Source organism: Apodemus sylvaticus, chromosome 12, assembly GCF_947179515.1.
Source record: "Apodemus sylvaticus chromosome 12, mApoSyl1.1, whole genome shotgun sequence".
Classification (NCBI taxonomy): Eukaryota; Metazoa; Chordata; class Mammalia; order Rodentia; family Muridae; genus Apodemus; species Apodemus sylvaticus.
In genome coordinates, this window is record NC_067483.1 from 69,626,997 (window position 1) to 69,647,023 (window position 20,027).

Genomic DNA, 20,027 nt, shown 5'->3' on the forward strand with positions numbered 1-20,027 from the left:
TTCAAGACAGAGCTTCAAATTTACTGGTATTCTGAATCACGTATTTACCTTTGTGTGACTGGTTTCCAGACAGCCAGTCTTTCCAGGTTTGCCTGCCGGATGTATTGTGTTACCGGGATATAGAAATGGCTGCTGTGCACGCCAGTGGTTAGGAGAGCTCAAAGATGTAACATTATCTCTCTCAATTGATTTGAGGAAAGAATGTTCATAAAATATATACTGCTTTTGGTTAGGGGTTGATTTCTAAATAAACAGACCCAGCCATGGAAACTCTAGAAACAGGCTAAACAAAACATGCATTCATGAATGTATGTTTTAAAATCAACTCACAATCTTAGGCCTTTTATAAGCTCTCAAGAGACTGCGGATTCGGCTGTATTAAGTTTATGATGCATAGTATAGCTGTTCTGATTTAACTTCGTTTTCAGTCACTTGTGGAATACCTGAACTCTCCTGAATATTCTGTACTTTCTTAAAGACCAGTGAGCTTCCAGGCCTGCACAGGTCCTTGGGGACAGTGATTAGAACGAGGCACTTTAGGAGACAGACAAAGAAGAGTAAAGAGCTTTGTGCCCTAACAGAATATAGATTAGAGGACTGTAGACCTCCAACTCCCTCTCTGCAAAGTGCTAATTTGTACAGCATAAAGCCTGACTAAGTGGAGCTATCTTCCCTCATTTCAAAGAACTGAGGTCAACTAGATTTTTATCTCAGCTACACACTGGGAAGGAAACACCACAGCCTGGTTAGATCCTGCTTTTTAACACAAGATTGTAGGGCCAATGGCTGCACAGTGTGCTTCCAGATTAAAAGGCCCAAAATAAGCAAGAGAATATGTTTGCTCCCATGTTCCTATGTATTCCAAAAAGAACAGGATCATATGGTTCATAGCTATAGTATACATACATACATACATGAATACATACATACATACATCCTAAGATCCCACTATGCTTTCTAAGCTTCAATGCTCAAGTTATTGTCATGGAGAAAGTTAGGTCAGAAACCATGTTCACACCTTATAGCTCTTGCATGCTGCATCTACACTGCTGAAGAAGCTAGCATAGTGTTGTTGGGCAAGCCAAACATAAAAAACGATGTCCCTACCTTCACCCCGATTATACTCTAGCTGGAGGGAGAGAAGTATGTGAAATAGCAAATAGTTCAGTAAAAAAAAAAAAAATCTATAACAGAGTAACCAGACAGCTGACATTTTATTAGCATGGAATATAAAGTTATAAAAATGGGTTGAGATGTGCATTTTTTGTATGTGAAGTGGAAAAAAATGTGAGTTGAATGCTCTGGCATTTAGAGTGATCCACAAAATAAGCTTCTTGTCTGAGTCGTGATTTAATCATTAGGGAAATGATAACAACTGCACTTCAGAGGTATATTAAAGAACTAATACACCTTATGTGGAAGGACTTCGTAACCTGTACAGACACTATGAGGTGACCACTGCAAAGGCAGTGGAAGGAATCACACCATTAACTTGGGAAGGCAAAAAACCATGAAGAGGTGGAAGGCTGAGCTGATGAACATTATTTACACGTCTCTGTTAGTGCTGCCACTGATGTGGAGCTGGAGCACACGGTAGAGTATTTACTTTGCAGGCTTGAAGCTGTACAGCCAATCCCCTTGGCTAACTTCTACACAAGTTTTCTAATAAAATAATTTCAAGCTAAATCATATATGGTTGAGGTATGCATATCTAGATATCACAAAAAAATAACTGTGGACACTAATAACTCTGATTTGATCAAGTACAGGGACGGGGGGTGGGGGGGGGACACCTACTTTGAATCTAAGAATTTCAAGTTATTAAAATTAGCCAATCTTGGGAATGATAACCAATAGGAAGGGCGTTTCCAAAACATTTTAAAGTTGTGTAAATTTCATAGTCACTCAAAGTGACCCAACAAGGGAGCAAAGCTCTCAGACAAATGGCTTTTAAAACAAGGAGGTGAACTAACTGGTGTTAAAACATCCTGCCGAAGGCAGGTACAAATGGCTCCCTTTGCCATCTGGGCCCACACATTTCAGGTATTTGACTGGTAATTTTACAGGCACTTCCTACAATAGCACGAAGGCTTTTCTCACTGAGTGAGAACACGAACATTGCTAACCATTGCCCTGTGAGGGTAAAAGAATCCTCCAAGCTCCTTCCCTTTCTATGCCTAGCCCTTCCTACTGGGCAAGCACACAAGCAGACAAGACCAAATCTGTCCCTCCTCCCCTCAGCCCCCCAGTCCTCCCCAGCTATCTGCAGCACAGACAACTCCTCAAAAAACAACTGGTCCACTGGAAGCTCAAGTAGATGGGGGAAAGGGTTTATAAGAATTTCTGAAGAAAAATCACTTATGATGCTTTAAAAAAAAAGCCTTAACTAAAATCATACATTTAAGCCCTTGTGGAAACAGAATAAAGTCTTCATTTGGTGTAGGTAGAGCCACTGAGAGGGTCTAGCTGTATGAACTGAGACGGAATCCTGGAGCAGTCTAGTCCGAACCATTTTTTCTTTTGCCAAGTCCTGTTGCACTGACAGAAACTGAAGCGGGCAGAAGAAAGGCCTTCACTATGTGCAGCAGGAACAGGCCAAACCCGGAGTGATGGGTTCCAAGTGGACCCCCTCTCACAAGCCCATGCCTTCTGTAGGACTTGGTGTGACAGACATTCTGAGGATACAGCAGCCTCCTCCTGCAATCAGACCATTAGGTCACACTTAGTCACCCTTCCATCATTTCCAGGAAACAGGCAGCTGAGTCACACTGAGGTCTCCAACTACTCTCAAATTGTCCCTAAAGAAGAAGGTGCTACAAAGACCCTGATAGGAGGCATCTCCACTGGCTTACATTGACTATTTAATCCTATATCAACCTGGTGTATTTAACCTGACATAAACCTCGCTCTATCATAAGATTCTAGATAATGTACTCTTATTTAATCTTCTTCACACAGGCTCGTGACCACTTTTGAACCCTTTGAGGTATGTCAATCTAAAAGAAACCATGTTAGGAAAAAATAAATATCTTAAAGCGGTTTTCACTTGAAGCATTTTGAAACAGTCAATATAGATTTGTACGTCTCAAAAGTATCACAGAATGCAGGTACAGATGAGTTGTCTGGGCTCTAATTCTTACAATGATGCTAACATCCCATCATCCTGTTAGTTAAGTTAAATTTAGAAAATCTCCCACATTGTGATCTCTACAAGACCAATTGAGACAAAAGTGCAATATCAATTACATTTGATTGTCTCTCTTATTTGAGACAAAAATGTAATATCAATCAGAACACAGTGGAAAAGAAGGTAGAGGAAGTCATGTTCATAACATTCTACAGCATACATAATTGCAAACAGTTAACAGCTGGGACAGAGGCTAGAGGCCAGTGAGCGGATAGCTAGTAACCTGGTCAAGCTCTGCTTAGCCAGTTTCAACAGATTTACTTAACCAGAGATAAAACTCGTCATCAGAATACCATGTAAACAAAACAAAACAAAACAAAAATATTCAAACAGGATTGGGAGTAGCCAGCGGGATAAAACAATAGTGCACACAACAACAGTGTGGCCCGACCAGAGGGACGTTTTCAGAACAGAGCTGGCAGACTGCTGCGGGTGCTTGAAATCTAAACTTTTTAACGTTTCCTTAGGTAAAGCTATAGAACAGCATGCAGAGAGCCAGCCAAAATAGCTGAGGGAGACCAGGAAGGCCACATATGGAACTAATTACTCATGGAGAGGCCGTGACAAAGAGCATTTCTCCAGACTTTTCATGGGGGCTTCACTTTCAGGAAGTTGCTGTAATTACTGCTCAAGTCTAGAGCAGCCTGCAAGCTGCTGACAGGTCCAGTGGAGGAGGAGGAGGAGGAGGAGGAGGAGGAGGAGGAGGAGGAGGAGGAGGAGGAGGAGGAGGAGGAGGAGGAGGAGGAAAGGGGGGAACTCCAACTTATCTGGCTTTACTAAGGAGTAAAATACAAGAAAACAAAGTATCACTCAGGAAAATTAAAAAAAAAAAAAAAGGCCTCCAAGTTTGCCTGCTTAGCAGTGTTGGGCTTTCTGTTTACTCTTTTATCATCCCCTGTCTTCAAATTCCTTCTTCAGCCTGGATCAGGCTCACTTTCGGTTGGCCACGGCAGAAATGTACATCTTGACTCTTTCCTTTCTTTCTTTCTTTCTTTCTTTCTTTCTTTCTTTCTTTCTTTCTTTCTTTCTTTCTTTCTTTCTTTCTTTCTTTCTTTCTTTCTTTCTTTCTTTCTTTCTCTTTCTTTCTTTTTCTTTTTCTTTTTCTTTTTTCTTTTTTCTTTTTCTTTTTTTTTTTAACAGCTTTTCCATACTGGGGCCCACTTCCTGCCCAGTTGAGGAAAAAAATCTGGCCTGAAGATGAAATGACTGCTTAACATTACACGAAAACATCTGGTACCATTTTATGCACAGGCCCATGTCTGAGAGCAGGCGATTCTAGCGGTCTCTCCAGCGGCACAGCGCATACCCAAACCTCCCCAGGGTGACATCATCCCATATATGGACTCTCCAGCCCAGCCCTCCCCCTTTTCCTGGTCCTAAATTCATTGCCAGTTCCCTAGTCTGCTGCAAATGTGCCACGTCAAGACTGGAAATCACAGCCCTTTAGTGTGTCTCAGTCAATGCAGCAGACAGAATTCAGGGGGGAAGCAGAGCAAGCCCCTGGTGCAGAAAGACAGGCTCTCCCCAGCCCCGGGACAGGATTTTCCACACACCGATGGAAGCTTCTGGAGATCCTGCTCCGTCGCCCCAGTGTTCAGACTACCTGTTCAGGACAATGCCGTTGTACAGTAGTCTGCACATTGGTTAGACTGGGCAAGGGCCAGCTACGCCATGGACGGCTGGGGACACAATGTGCTGTTTCCAAGGAGAGGACAGCTGGGTGCTCCTTTGTTGAATCTCATATCCAGTGTTTCTCTTCACAGGTTTTGCAAACTAGGGACCAAGAAGCCCTCAGGGACTCTGCCAGGGGAGAGGACTGCTCCAGGGAAGACCAGCGGGTAAGGCCTCGGGATCGCGCGCCTGGTCTGTGATTGGGGGACTGGATAGGGATCTCATCCTCTGTGTGAAGATACAGGAGACACAGCTGCAGGACAAATACCCATGAATTTAACTTACAAAAGAGCAAGGTCTTATGGTAAATAGTGACTTTCTGTGTGTTTTTTAAAAGTCTAAATGTTGATCGTTCAAATGCTTTCTTAAATGTAAAGGTCTTGCACTTTAAAATGAAAAGTGAAAAAAAACCTCACTCCAGACAAGTAACAGTAAGTGAAGGAGACTTAGCTTTGAATGGTTGAAACTGATAATTCAGAGACTTAAACTCGGGCATGAATGAGTACTATGCATGCAACTTCTAACATCTCAGGAATGAATGCATTTTGCTCTAAAGAAGAAAAAAAACATGGAATTTTTCAAAACTGTTGTATGAACAGGGAGCTTTTCTGTTTACCTATATAATAGAAACGCCGGAAATAATAGTACCTAACAATAAAAGAAGAGGCGGTCAAGTTTTTTGATTTTTGTTTTTACTATCAGACAATGCAGACGCACTTAGCCAGAGATGACTGCCGAAGTGCCAAACCTACAACTTACTGACTCAGCAGCTTAGCAGGCCAGAGGAATAGCCCTCGATCTTAGAGAACTAACTAGATGCATTGAAATTGTTCTTTTAAAATCCAAGAATGGTTGATACTTGCTGGTCAGCTGAGCCTTTCTAGTCCATCTTTTTTTTTTTTTTTTTTTTTTTTTCTTTCTTTAACAAGGCCCTCACTTGTCCTGGGCCTTTGAAATGATAAGGCACGTCACCTAGAAAGATGCTGATAAAACAGGAATTTGTAAACTGAAGGCAAAAGTTTTCTTTGGTCAGTTTCCAGCTGTCCTGGAGGTGAATGAGAATGGGGGAGGCAGGCAGATGGGAAACAAGAAAACTTCCTCCGGCTGAATGAAATACTGAAAGAGAAAACACTAGAAAAATCTGGGTTGCTAAGTGAGCTGGGAGATTTGTATTGAGCATTAGTGGTAACTCCGCTAAAGAAAGTTCTGGGGGAAAATGCTGCTGCTGGACCCATAAAGTCTAACCTTTTGTTTTTTTTTTCTACCCCTAAAAAATTTCATTCCACATTCTGTGGAATGAAACATTTATTACCTGCTCTTTGAGCTTTTTGTGAAAAATGAATATGCTTTCTTTTGTCTTTTAAAGTGTGAATTCTTGTCTACGTGACATATTCTCCAATAACCCAAAGATGAATACAAACTCTCTTTAGTGAAATACTGTATTATAGCTGTATCTCTGAGTTTTCTTTTTAAAATTTTTATTTTTTAAAAAATGATGCTTCAGGTAATCTCAAAACCGGTGTGTCAGTCATAAAATTTTCTGATGAATAATGGCAGTTAAATAAGAAATATAGCAGGGGGCACTTAGCTGTTTGTCACTTAGTGAAACAGGCAAGGTGCCTTCCATTGTTCTGTGAGAACTGAAGAATCTTAACTGTTTTTAAAAGAAGAGTTGAGATTTAAAAAAAAAAAAAAACTTTCACTTTGTTTACACAGAAAGCAAAAAGCACTATTAGTTCACTATGGAAGTTTGTTTGTTTCAGGAAACACTCTTTCCTGGCTAACACATCACAAAAGGGGACAGACAAGAAACACTTGGGTCATATTTCAGATTTCTCTAATTTTGAGGGTCTATTTTACATTAGAAATAATTGAATTTTATAACTTGCTTTTATATAATGTAGATTTAATTTAAAATATTCTCTTCGTATTAAATGCATTTTTTTTTTAATTTCAAGAAGAATAACCTTTCTTTACAGGTCCCTTACCTATTCCTCCCAGGGGACAGTTTTTAGTCTGAAGATACAAAAGGCCTAAGGGTGATTCTCCTGTAAGTCCAACAGTAAAAAGTAACATTTTTTTTGTAAATCTGGAGTCCTTTGCCTGTACATGGTTGGAATGTATAACACGCCATTTTCAAGGAAAATAAATGAATGAAGGGGAATAGTGCTTAATTTTAAATGTATGAGTTATATTAGCAATACAAAAATATTGTTTGCTAACCCTCTGCTGAGTGAAGACAGGGTGTTAAATCTATTTGCTGGTGGATGTAGCCCTTATCGACACTTTAGGATAAAAATAGCCATATCTATCCCAAAATAATTAGAAGAATGTCTAATTTTATTCCAATATTACTTCCAAAGAGTATATACAAATATTTTAGGGATCGTGTAATCTAGTTCAGAAGAGAGTAACCAGCAGCAAACATCTTCCACTGGACATATGGCAAAGTCTAAATAGTAAAAAGGAAACATTGTAGGTGCTTTGTCCTACCTTCCCTTTAGTGAAAATTGCATCTCTGTTTCTTATTTCAGAGAGTCAATGATTGATAAGCTAGGCTAGGTACTGAAGTCAAAAGAATTTTTTTCAACTATCAAAGAGAAAAATTCGGAGCTGCAGCCTCAACACTGTCATTTCAGAGTCTGTTTAATTTCTCAAAATAAGTTTTTTGGTTTTGTTTTTTAACCTTAGATCTCAAAATCAAAGAAAGTTTGTTTCTACAGGGACAAAGTATGCCGTGGATCGCTCTAGTCCAATTAGTTAACGTGCTAGCCCTCTTTCCTGCCTCCCCTTGAGCCTTTAGCTTGGAGAATGCATTTGTTTTTAAAAGACAATCTCCCCCACCTTTTGCCTATGGACCACCCAAGTATTTTACTCGATGGGAAAGAGAAATCTTAGGCATAAAAGATACTATGAAAATAATGTCTTCCCAACCCTGGTTGGAGTCTAAAACTGGTATGGGAAAAAGAAACTACACGTTGTCTAAGAAGTTTCGAGTCACTGGTCCACAAATTGTCACTAAAGGAAGCTGAAGTTCCCAGTGAGTCTTTAAAATTAACCTTTTCTCTCATCTCAGGACCATAGCCCAACCACCACCATGATGTCCAAATAGTAACTATGAGACCATCATACAGAGACCCCAGCTTATAATAACTGGGGTCCAGACTCTAGCCTGAGGCAAGTGAAAGCTGAAATTTTCAAGTCAGATTTTTACCTTGGTGTCCTGCAGATGATGTGGAGGTAAATAGGTAAATAGTTAGCCTTTTTTCCAAGGACTTAATAATAGTGAGCTTCCTAATTTGTTTTGTAAGTTAAGGAAAATAATCAAGTCTTTACTTTGTATCTTCTGACTTATTGTGATAGCCAGTTTACTACAGTTGCGATGACTCTATTTTCCAGCTAGAGATTTAGAAGATAATTCTTTTCTTGCCTTTCTGTCTTGAGACATGTCACCATCAACACATTAAGCATCACAGACTATGACAACTACATACTAGTGTTTTCATCTTTTAAATAGTAATCAAGTAAGTGTGGCTTGGGACACAGGGTAGGGGAAGTCTTTCTGATTATTTTTTAACATGTCTGGAGCAGGTTTAAATAGTTATTAATTATGATTGTGCTACATACATATTTACTATAAATATTTTCAATTGATCAAAAAATAAATTGTCCTCAAATCTCATGAATAAAATAATCTCCCCCACCTTATTTTGATTTATTTTTCTCTTCAGAGAAGAAATTATGATAGTTCAGGCTCAAACATTTTAGATAGCATGGTATAAATAAAACTGCTTCATTCTGAAAAATAACACATGGACTCACCTTTCTTTGTATTTTTCAGGCTGTACCGTTCCTTTAATTAAGCAGAGTAAACTGGATCAGATTACTTATGGGAGGAGGGAAAGCAATACAGAGTTATAGTAACTTTTAATTGCTGCTAATACATTCTTTGTAAGTGAATCACTCTATTATAGTTTTCTGCTGTGCTGAATGAAACAACAAATCAAATAGTATTTCAAGGTATTCCAGTTGTGTGTACTTGACTCTGTAACTACTTGAATAACAATTGAGCGAAGTGTTGGACAGAAGCACACATTTATTTTCTTGAAGTTAAATAAGTCTAGATATAATCACATTCATCAACTCTGTTAAAAGGATACCATCTCTAGGCACTGCACAAAAATTCAGATGTACAGTAAACTATTATTTCTCATTCTCAAAAAAAGATTTTATTATTCATAAAACTTCTATCTGCTTTTTTTTTTTAGATTTTCAAATTAAAGGTAAATAATAAAGTATTTGTTTTCTTTAAGGTTAATCTCTAATGTATACCTCTTAGATAATAATGTGTTTTGTTTTTAAAGAAGTTCCACTTTTTAGACTTTGAACTCTTTGGCTGTTTTGTGTTTAAAAATGACGGGAAAGTTGTTAAATATCTCAGCATATGTGAATTGACAAAGCATATTAAAGTAGTCAGAATTCCTGACTCAGTAGGATTGCAGTTTACATCTGTATGTTTAACACCATTGACTCATATTTTCATTGTGGGTATGAAGTGAACTTTCCTTTTCTGTGTTTAAGGTCCTACTCTATAATGATATTATATTAACAACATCAAATTCAGAGCACTAGTGTGGGAAAGAACATTCTCGATTATGCCTTTGATTCATGGCCTCACCCTGCCTGTTAATCAAGGGGAATATAAGCTTATGAACTGTTTGCTTTTCATATGGATACTATAAAAGGAAAATTAAAAATTAAATACATTTCTGTTGCTTGGATATATATATATATCCAAAAATCTGTTGGCTGGATTGCTTATTAATAACTTGGAAATGGCTGCTGTTACCATGTAAATAACAATATACTTTTTCATGGGAAAAACATGTATAACCATAGGCTTTAACTTCACTGTTAAGAGATGCAGAGGTCTTGTGAAAAGGAAAAACACATGGTTCAATTACTCTGAACTCTGACTGCATGAGGGCCAGTAACAACAGGAATTGGATTTTTAAAATTATGTTATTTTTTTTTCCTTAAAATCATGTGAATTTTCTGTTTTTGACAATCATCCTTGTTAGCAACATTTGGATCAAATGTATGAGAGTACTTCTGAATAAAGTCAAACGTCTAACTTCTTTTTAGTTCCATAATGTTTTAATGTTTAATTCTATTGTGTGTTTTTCTCCTTTCCCTTTATTTCCCCCTCCCCCCTCCCCCCTCCCCTCCCAAATCACCAAATCTGGAAAACAGGCTGATTGTATCTGTCCATGAGCAAAGGAAACCTGAAGGACCCAAGGGCCTGGCTGGACAGAGTTGTCATGTGTCTGCCTGTCTACACTTGCTGTGCAGAACATCCGCTCACCTGTACAGCAGGCACAGACAGGCAGTCACATGACAACCCAGCCTGAATGACAACCAGCCATTGAAAGAAAGCTGCCCTCACACCATAGCATCTACACCAAGAGCTACAACCACAGTGAGGGGTTTGGGGGGCCTGGGGTTTTAAACTGTTGGTTTATTAAAAAAAAAAACAAACTCGTATGTAATCCTTTTATTTTGATTCGCATATTAAAACCTACCAGAAGTAAAGTGAGTGGTACCTATGAAACCTAATAAAGCCAGTTTCTGAAAATGCTCCTGTGTCTGACGTGGTCTTCTTGCCTTGACCGCACTCCCGCCATTCACTGTACACACCTTTGCTGCCTCCCGACAATGATGTGCAAATCAATTCAACAAAACCATTTGTCTTCAGGTAGATGTTTGTCGAAGAAATTATTCTGCTGGGTCTCATCTATAAATGATTGTTTTATGTATTGTAACTTTTAAATGGGGCAGTCGGGGAGGAGAAGGAAAGTGTGGAAAGAGGGGACAGAATAAACAAGTAATATATTCTGAAGGATCAAATATTTCAAGTTAACAAACTGCCCGTCTGGTCTGGGTAAAAGATAATTTAAAATATTTTCAATAGATTTTTCACTCATATTCAAATTCTTGTGATAAGCAAGAATATTGAACCATCAATATTTCTGGGTACCCTGGCACACGCAGAGTAGCCACCATTTTGCTATTTAGCTAAGAAAGCTTTTCCAGTGCAGCCACCGGGATGAAATATACTAAGATGGTTCGCTCACCTGGGATCCATGTTTCCAGTCACGTAAACTCTCAGCCCAAGATTTTCAAGCCCATTGATAATTTCAAAGGGGCAAAAATAAGCCTGCATGATATATTTTGCCCTAATTTTTTAGGAAACATCAAAGTTTCTGTAATGGCATGAACTGGAGAAGTGGTCAGATCTGGCTATGTACATGAGCATTTAAAAATAAAAATAAGGGTAACATGCAGAGACAGGTAAATTTAGAAAACTGTTCTATTTTGACCTGGTTTATTAACAGATTTACCTTTCAATGTTTCACATTTAACTTTTTTATATTCTAATCAAGCTTTAAAATTATAATCTGAGGCTACCCCAGATACTATTTTGAAATGATTGGAATAACTGTCTCAAGAAAACTGTCTTCCCACAGGCATTTCATTTTTAAAATGTATGATTTAATCTTAAGGCTAAGAGCCTACAGTTTCCAATTTTTCTGAATTTTACTGTATTTGTACTAAATCTAAAAGTACACTTCAAGAGAGAAAAATAGGCCTGAGTCGTAGGCAAGATTGTGTCATGAAAATATAAAGTTAAATGGCTTGCATGCAAACAGTCTGGACTCACAGAAACTATATATATATATATATATATATATATATCATTCACACATACACACACACACACACACACACACATATATATATATACATATATATATATATATATATATATATATATATATATATATATATATATATATATAATTTGTCCTTTAGGAAACTTGTGAAGAATTACAGGACTTTTTGCCTTAGAGGAAACTCCTATGACCACCCAACAGAATGCTAAATGAGACTTCACAAAACGTGAAGTATAAATAGGAAGTATACACTGTCCATGAGGCTATTTGCATAGTCCTGCCCAACTTTAAATGTTTCACACCAACTGCAGCAGACACTACAAGAGTTCTTGTGAGGAATTGTTCTTTTGTACCCTTCCAGGACAGGAATGTAGCCCGCTCAGGGTGACACAGTGTCCCAGTCAGAACATGAAGGAACTGGGGATTAACAGAGATATCCAGCTTAATGTATCAAATAATTTTTCCATAAATCATAAAAAAATTACCCTTAAAAACATTTCTGACTCTACTCTCAAAAGTCTTGGCTATTTTATATGCACTTTAAATTCATACAATAAGGCACACTTAAGTTTTATTCTTCTAGGAAAAGGGTAATATAAAGAATGTGGACTTTCCAGTATTAGATTTTAGGAACAACAAACAGTAGTAGTCAGTTCGTAGTTAAAGGGTACTTTGAATAACTTTGAAATAGCACAGGCCATTATAGTTTATTAAATAACACTTATTTTATTTCCCAAATCATAAATCTTTGGAGAATACCAGGATGTGGAAATGATTAATCTCATATTAAAAAGCACAATGGTAGTTACTTTCTATATGAATAAAATTACAAGTATGAAGACAAAGACTTTTAAGTTATATAAGTTGGTGTTTGATATTTATTCGGACTTTAAATAAATGAAAATAGCCAAGTCTGGGCTGAGTGAAAGATTTTGACAAGGAATGTGCAGTGTTCGGCGGTCTGGGTGACCTCCTCCATCCCTGAGGCCTGCCCCTCCAGTCGCAGCTAGGCACAATAGAAAGTGTTACACGAAGAGACAGAGAGCTCTGCGTCCCTGGGCTACGCATCTCTGGGGTCTGCATCCCTGTGACATTGCTCTCCTGGTTTTGCACATCCAGGCCTGCCGCTATCACTTTCCTTCCTATTTTCAAAGTTATATTTGTCATCCATTAGGACTGCACAATAAAAGCAATGCTAAATAAGCATCCCTATAAGGGAATGATATAATCTCCTTATCAAGCTATCTAAACATTTCAGCCCACAAAAATGAGGCCTGTAATTTCTTAAGAGTCCAAAGAATGTCCTGTTTCAATGCAGATTTTGATTTCCTTCAGTTGGGCAGGGTTAGTACATCTCTGCTGGAAAGGCTGTTTCTCTGACTCCAGTTTCTGTTGCTATTTCAATTTCTGTCCTGGGCCACAGATGTAGAATAAGACTTGGCAACTGGCTTCACTGTATATGAATGAGCAGTTGCTTCTCTCTGGCTAATTTAACTCTGGGAAAACTTGCACATTCAGATGTAGCTCTATTTGCCCATTTCTTGGGGATATTAAGAAAAACGAAAGCCTCTTCCCTTGAATCAAAGTATTCCTTTCTCTCAAAATGTATACCTTAGAAATATTGTCAAGAAAGTTTATCATTAGAGTATTAGTATAAAATTATCAAAACTAAATGTTTTAAATAGTTTATGTTTTATTCTTTTATCTTTACTAAATTCTCCAAGAATTTATACATGGAAACTAATAATGAGAAATTCTGCTTTGCTCAAATGGTTTCAAGCCCAGGAAGCCATACATGGCCAGCAGATCAAAACCCACTCAACAATGATAAAAATAAACAAAATCCTATCCTTCAATAATTCCCCTTTGGTCCTTGGTAATACTATCACATGATAAAATTCCACCATAGCTTAGGCAGTCACTCACTGTCTCAGACGCTCACTCATCAATATTTGATCTGTTTGGTTTTTTCTCATTCTTGGATCTACTGGAGGCAGGACATGAGCACAGCAACAGCCCATGGGCACACAGTGCTTACAGTCCTCACAGGCCAAGTCGCCCCGTCAGCTTCCATGTTCCACAACATCTCTTAGATCGTGTCTACCAACTCTCATCATCAGCTCAGGCCAGCCTAGGATGCCATGGCCTCTCAGATAGTCGTGGCAACAACTTCTAATCCCCAGTACAATTTTGTCCTCTTCTAATCAATTCTCAGATAGATAGATAGATAGATAGATAGATAGATAGATAGATAGACGGATAGATAGATAGATAGATAGATAGATAGATAGATAGATAGATAGACGGATAGATAGATAGATAGATAGATAGATAGATAGATAGATAGATAGATAGACCAGACAGACAGACAGACAGACAGACAGGCAGGCAGGCAGGCAGGCAGGCAGACAGACAGACAGACAGACAGACAGACAGACAGATAGATAGATAGATAGATAGATAGATAGATAGATAGATAGATAGAGTCTGATTATGTGACCTCCAATTAAGAAATTTTTCCAAGGCTCATTTTACCTGACAGTTGAAATCCTTCATCTCTAGAGTTGCTGTTTCTTTTCTCCCAGTCTCTCCAGTTGAGTTCTGCCCCAGGACACTAGTACAGCCTTCTCGGATGACTCAAAGCTTTTGTCTCCTTCCTGTGACCCCTTCACCTCAGACACAGCTTATGTCACACACATCACTGACTTGACTTTTCATGGACCATAATCAGCACCGGGCAAGCTTTGTGGTTTGTTTCTATGTTTTCTTTATCAGACTATCCCCCTCAAAAGGGCAGGCGCCATGGGGTCTTTGTTAATCATTTTATCCTGAGTGACCATAGCACTGCCTTGCATATAACAAGGCTGCAAAACATACATGTTTGGACATGTTCAGGTGCTGAAGGATATGGCACTCACATGTCACGGCTGACTAAATCCCTTGCTCTCATAGATCTCTAAACATAAAGCATTCACTTAACTCGATGCCTGGTACATTGTAAATACACAAATGGTACCCCTAACGATGAAAACAATCACCAGGGAAGTCCAGGGAGGGAGAACAGGCCTGGCATTTAAGCAGGTGGGATGTCAACAAGAAGTGCTATTTACCATTGCCACAACTACCTTGGGAGTGCCCTCTTTTCTAAAGCCAGTTGGCATTTGGTTTTGTCAAACATTTTCACGATTTTGGCTGGACTAGTGTTGATATATGAATATATAATACATGGAGAATCATAATATAGTGAGTATGTGTGCTCACGTATGTAGGACATATATAAACACATTTCAAATGGCTTATTCCAGATGGAAACCATCAAAGGGTTAAATAGCAAGGTAAAAAGAAAGACAGAAGCCAATGTGCTATTCTGGGGATGGATCCAAAGAGGCTAAGACTGCCAAAAGCATACCCACACAGGGTGCCCACAGGCATAACGGCTATAGAGAGGGACACAGAAAATTCTACATGACATTGTTAAAGTTGCTGTACTTCTCCTGTGAGTACTTGGCATAGACACTTGCTATAACCACCCTTATGCTCTGGTTTTGATAGAAGTCAAAGAGCTATGTGCCAGTCATCTCAGATCCCAAGTCTGCATGTCTGAGCTCTAAGATCACCCTAATAAGTGGATGCCCCTAACCCTGCAGGCCTTGGCATGCACACACTGGCAAAGGGACATGGGGAAGACACCATAATCAGGCCTAGGCAACTAATTATAAAGATGTGTTCATGACCATCTACATAGGAAATTCCAGGTCTGGGGTTCTGCTGCATGATCTAGAAGAGCAGAGGAAATCCCCTAAGAATGACTTAGGAAGGACTGTTGTGCTCTGAAAGATGAACCTTGACCTTTCACATTGCACAAGCTCTAGTCTTAGAACATGTTAGAGGCTAAGATGTTGTTGAGTAGATAAATTTTGTCAGCTGTAATACACTGTATTAGAATAACTCTATGAAGATAATATGGTGACATTATATAACCTGGAACACAGGTAGAAACCTTTCAGTTAAAGTCATATATCTGTGGCATGTGTGAGCTGTTGCTGTACTGAACGGTTTAAGCACAGGTTCAAAAACTATCAATTGATCCTTTGTGTGTGTGGGGGGGTATTTATACATCCAATGAAACTTAAGAGCAAGGTATATGTATCTGATCTGAACAAGAAGAAAATAGAAAACAAGTCTCCAGTCATACTCATCCCTTGATTATCATGGTCTTGCCGTGCCAGCTCGGGAAGAAGTCAGTGTCATAGCATCATTCCTAATTCTTGTTTAAGACATAGGAAAACCCATGTGCTAGAAGAGAGACAAAGTGCAGAACCTAGCTGAACAAGCCTAACAGATGTGAGTTCCCCTTTGTTACCTGAACCTTGCCATTCTTCATTAAGAAAACCCAGACCCCAGATCACAGTGCGTCATAACGTGAATTAACCAAAGCAAACTGGGAACCAGAGAATAAGTTAGTCAAGGAGTGACATTACCTACTCAGGGTGACTGTGTTGATACCTTTCAATAGCACAAGTAAACACACTAGCATGGTACCAAGGCAACTGGCTCACACCTGGTTTATGAAAGCTTTCTGGGAAATCATGAAATCCCTCCGAGATGGTTGGGTCAGCAGTGGTCTCCACAGCTCAGTGAAAAGACTGAGGCTCAGAAGAGTGGAGTGGCTTGACCTGGTATAGGCAGCCACAACAAGCCTACACCCACAGCCCATGCCTGTCAGTAGCACCTGCTCTACACAGCCCTGTGTCCCATCAGTGTCAATTTGCAACCTCCTTGAACTTGTTCCTTAATCACGGGTATATTTCTTAAGACATTTATCCCCCCCCCCAAAAAAAAAACTATCAAAAGTTAAATAAAACCATGTATTTTCACAGTACATAATCTATTTATTGAGCATCCATTTAGGTAACAGTGAAACCTGCCTAATTACAAAAGAAAGCAAGATGGTGACCTAAAAAAAATCATAATACAAGACCTTCTATGAAAATGTAAATATAAGTTATCATTAAACAAAATAATGAATCTACAACTAACCCAAGGACTTTTCCCTTGTTACATATTTGACAATAATAATAATAATAGTAATTTCTGACTCGGGCTTCCACTGTACGCTAGTGCTATTGTACATAGGGTCCGTCCAAGCATTCCACTCACCAAAACATTAGCTCCACAAATTAAGGTAGAATAATAGCTTTTTTTTCACACAGCAATAATCTATATTTGGGGGAATTTTAAAAAGGTTGTCAATAGAACCACCTTCAATCAACCTGTAGTTGAGCCATGGTGGCAAGTCCCTTTAAAACCTAAGCAATCAAGACAGGGCATCAAGTGAGGGAGGGGGCTGCCATCCCACAGTCAAAACTCGGACCCATAATTGTTCCTGTCTGAAAGAACTGCAGGGATGGAAATAGAGAAGGGCCTGAGGAAAAGAAGGTCCAGTACAGGCCCAAAGTGGGATCCAGCTCAAGGGGAGGCCCCAAGGCCTGACACTGTTACTGAGGCTACGGAGCACTCACAAAATGGAACCTATCATGACTGCCCAGCAAGTCATGATAGACCCAACAAGCGGCCAAAAGAGTCAGGTGCGGATATTTGTACTCAACCAATAGACAGAAGCTGCTGACCCATGTGGCTGAATTAAGGAAAGGCTGCAAGAAGTTTAGGAAGGGGGCGACCCAGTAGGAGGACCAGCAGTCTCAATTAACCTGGACCCCCGAGATCTCTCAAACACTGGACCACCAACCAGGCAGCATATACCAGCTGATATGAGGCCCCCAACACATATACAGCAGAGGACTGCCAGGTCTGGGTTCAGTCAGATGCACCTAACCCTCAAGGGATTGGAGGCCCCAGGGAGTTTAGAGGTTTGGTGGGGTGGGTCGTAGGTGGTAGGGACATGCTCGTGAAGACAGGGGTGGGGAAGCGGGAGGAAGTATGGGATGTGGGACGGGGCGGGGGGGGGGGGAGGGAGGGGAATAAAATCTGAAGTGAAATAAATAAATAACCCCCTAAGCATCATTTACAGCAGTAATGTTCCCAGAGAAGTACCACGCAGACTCGAGATATCCGCAGTGTGCAGCTCAGCCCCACCACACACTCCTCGTACTTCCGGTGTGAACCTGATCCTCTTACCTTCCTTCCTACTGCAGCACCCAGCAGACACTATCACTTGTTTATTCCCTCCCAAAAGGCAAGGAGCTGTGCTATCCCTCTCCTTAGGCCTGACTGCATACTTGGAAATGCTCTGCAGAGGCCAGTAGCTTTGGCCTGGAAAGTCAGTGAGCGGTAGAGAAGGACCGTGGTGGCCGCAGTGGAGGTGTAGTGGGCTGAGAATGAAGGATGCCGGGGAGGGTTCTGCCCCATTAACACCAAGTCCTTGGAGATAGTCACCATCCTTGGGTTGGACACCATGACCAAGGCAACTCTTCGAAAAGAAAGCATCTAATTGGGGCTTTGCTTACAGTTTCAGAGGTTTGGTACATTATCAGCATGGCGGGGAGCATGGCAGAATACAGGCAGGCAGGCACTGGAGCACCAGCTGAGAGCTATATTCTGATTTGTATGCTGGGAAAGAGAGAGAGAGCCTGAGCCTGGGACTGTCATGGGCTTTTGAAACCTCAAAGCCCACCTCCAGTGATGCACTTCCTCCAATGAGGGTACAACTACTTCCGCAAGGGCATACCTTCCAATTCTTCTCATCCTTTCAAATAATACCATTCCCTGCTGACTCAAGGAGTCAAAAGGGGCATGAGGAGTCTATGGGGGCTGTTCTGATTCAAACCACCAGAATGACCAATATTACCTTTTACTGGGGTTGGTGACATGAACATCTGAAAATTACACCTTGGATGGCAAATTTTGTTTTAACATTTCTATGGAATGTGTGTTTCCATATCACAGGAGGGATATCAAGCCATTGTCCAATATTTTCCAACACACTGTCAGACAAGAAGACATGGAGCAAAGGAAAAAAACCCTGAGCTATGAAGCTTTAATTCCAAGAAATGACAAAAGCATCTTTTGATGCTTTCAAAAGCAATCAAGCTAAAGTAGGAGGGACTGCTACCTCTGACACGTGCTATAGCCAAGAAGAATGAGGTGATCTCACCTGTACGTGGGTCTGCTCTCAGAGAACACTCTTATCTAATGCTTGTGCACTGTATTACAAATGCCAATGACATCGCTGAGATATTAACATTTGCAAAACATAGTTCAATTTCAACCCATGCCCTCCTGCATCTAGCTCTACAATTTTATGATGCCTTAATAGCTCTGTAAGGCTAATGTGAGTTTTCTGTGCCTATGTTGCTCTCAGATTTAAATAAGCAGTAAGTCACGGGATGACATTATTAGTGCTGAACATGAGCCAGAATGCCACTATTTATGTTTTTACAGAGATATCAAATTCTCAAAGGAGAAAATGTGTATAATGATCTAATACTTAGGCAAAGACCAGAAATTTCAACATGCCTCTAGCCTGTCATTTGAAGTGATACCACAGCAATGATTCCATAATGCCTTACTCATAGCAGTTCCCCTATTACCTTATGTCTTTTCAACAGATCATTTAATAAAAATTGCTTTCATTAAGTTGTACCAGTGACTTGATATTAATATAAGGAAGAAAGTTTCCAACTCCAGACCCATAAATCTTCATTTCTTTCCGTCAGCAAAATAGGACTACACTTAAGAAATAAGCAGGAGGGGAAATTCAATGGGAATGTTGTAAAACTAAAGATCTGTAAGAAGAAAGAAGAGTGGGGGCTTCTTTCAAGCAGTATTTACAGACAGACCTCACTGGTGTCTGGAACTGAGCATCCCAATGGTATCTGTTAATTTCACTCTAGAAGCACTTTGGGGGAACGTCGCTCTCCTTGGCTTACCTCATCGTCTTTATACCAGGACAAGCTTTCTGCTGTGAGGACAAACCAGTAGCCCTTCGAGCCTCCTTTCATGATGCCAATGTTGCTGACGGTCAGCCAGCCCTTACGAATCACCTGCAAAAAAGCAGACATCAGCAAAAGCATTGAGTGCAAGCTAATGAAGAGCAGAAGTGAAGGCAAGATATGAACGATGGTAAGAACGGCATGGCCCGCCCCCCACCCTCGGCACACTCAGCTTCCACTGAGCTGTCTGAGAAAGTGCATCTTCCAAAAATTGAGATGGCTGGAGGGAGGTCTTATCCACCCCATCCATGAGCAAAACAAAAATGTTGGACTCATATGGCTGGCAGAAGCAGAGTTGACTGAAATAGACAAGAATGAGATGTGGCAGCCTGACAGACTTGTCCCAGCCTGTTTATTGCAGGGTTGCTACAATTAAAACATATTTTGTTGATTGATTCAATAGACTCTCCGTGCCCGCTACTTCATCACTCCTTCCAGGCTACTGGTCCACTTGTCTGCCTTGCTTGAAACTCATTAAAACTA

The 20,027-nt window shown here is 40.0% G+C and overlaps 1 protein-coding gene across 4 annotated transcripts in view; it reads right to left on the reverse strand.

The window, feature by feature from the left end:
- The window catches only part of Dnm3 (dynamin 3), a 485,510-nt gene that overhangs the window by 218,415 nt on the left and 247,068 nt on the right, over window positions 1-20,027 (reverse strand). For all 4 annotated transcript variants that reach the window (XM_052200636.1, XM_052200637.1, XM_052200635.1 and 1 more), the window contains one exon: window positions 19,482-19,595. In XM_052200636.1, coding sequence (XP_052056596.1) covers window positions 19,482-19,595 — 114 coding nt within the window. The remainder of the gene's footprint in view (window positions 1-19,481; window positions 19,596-20,027) is intronic.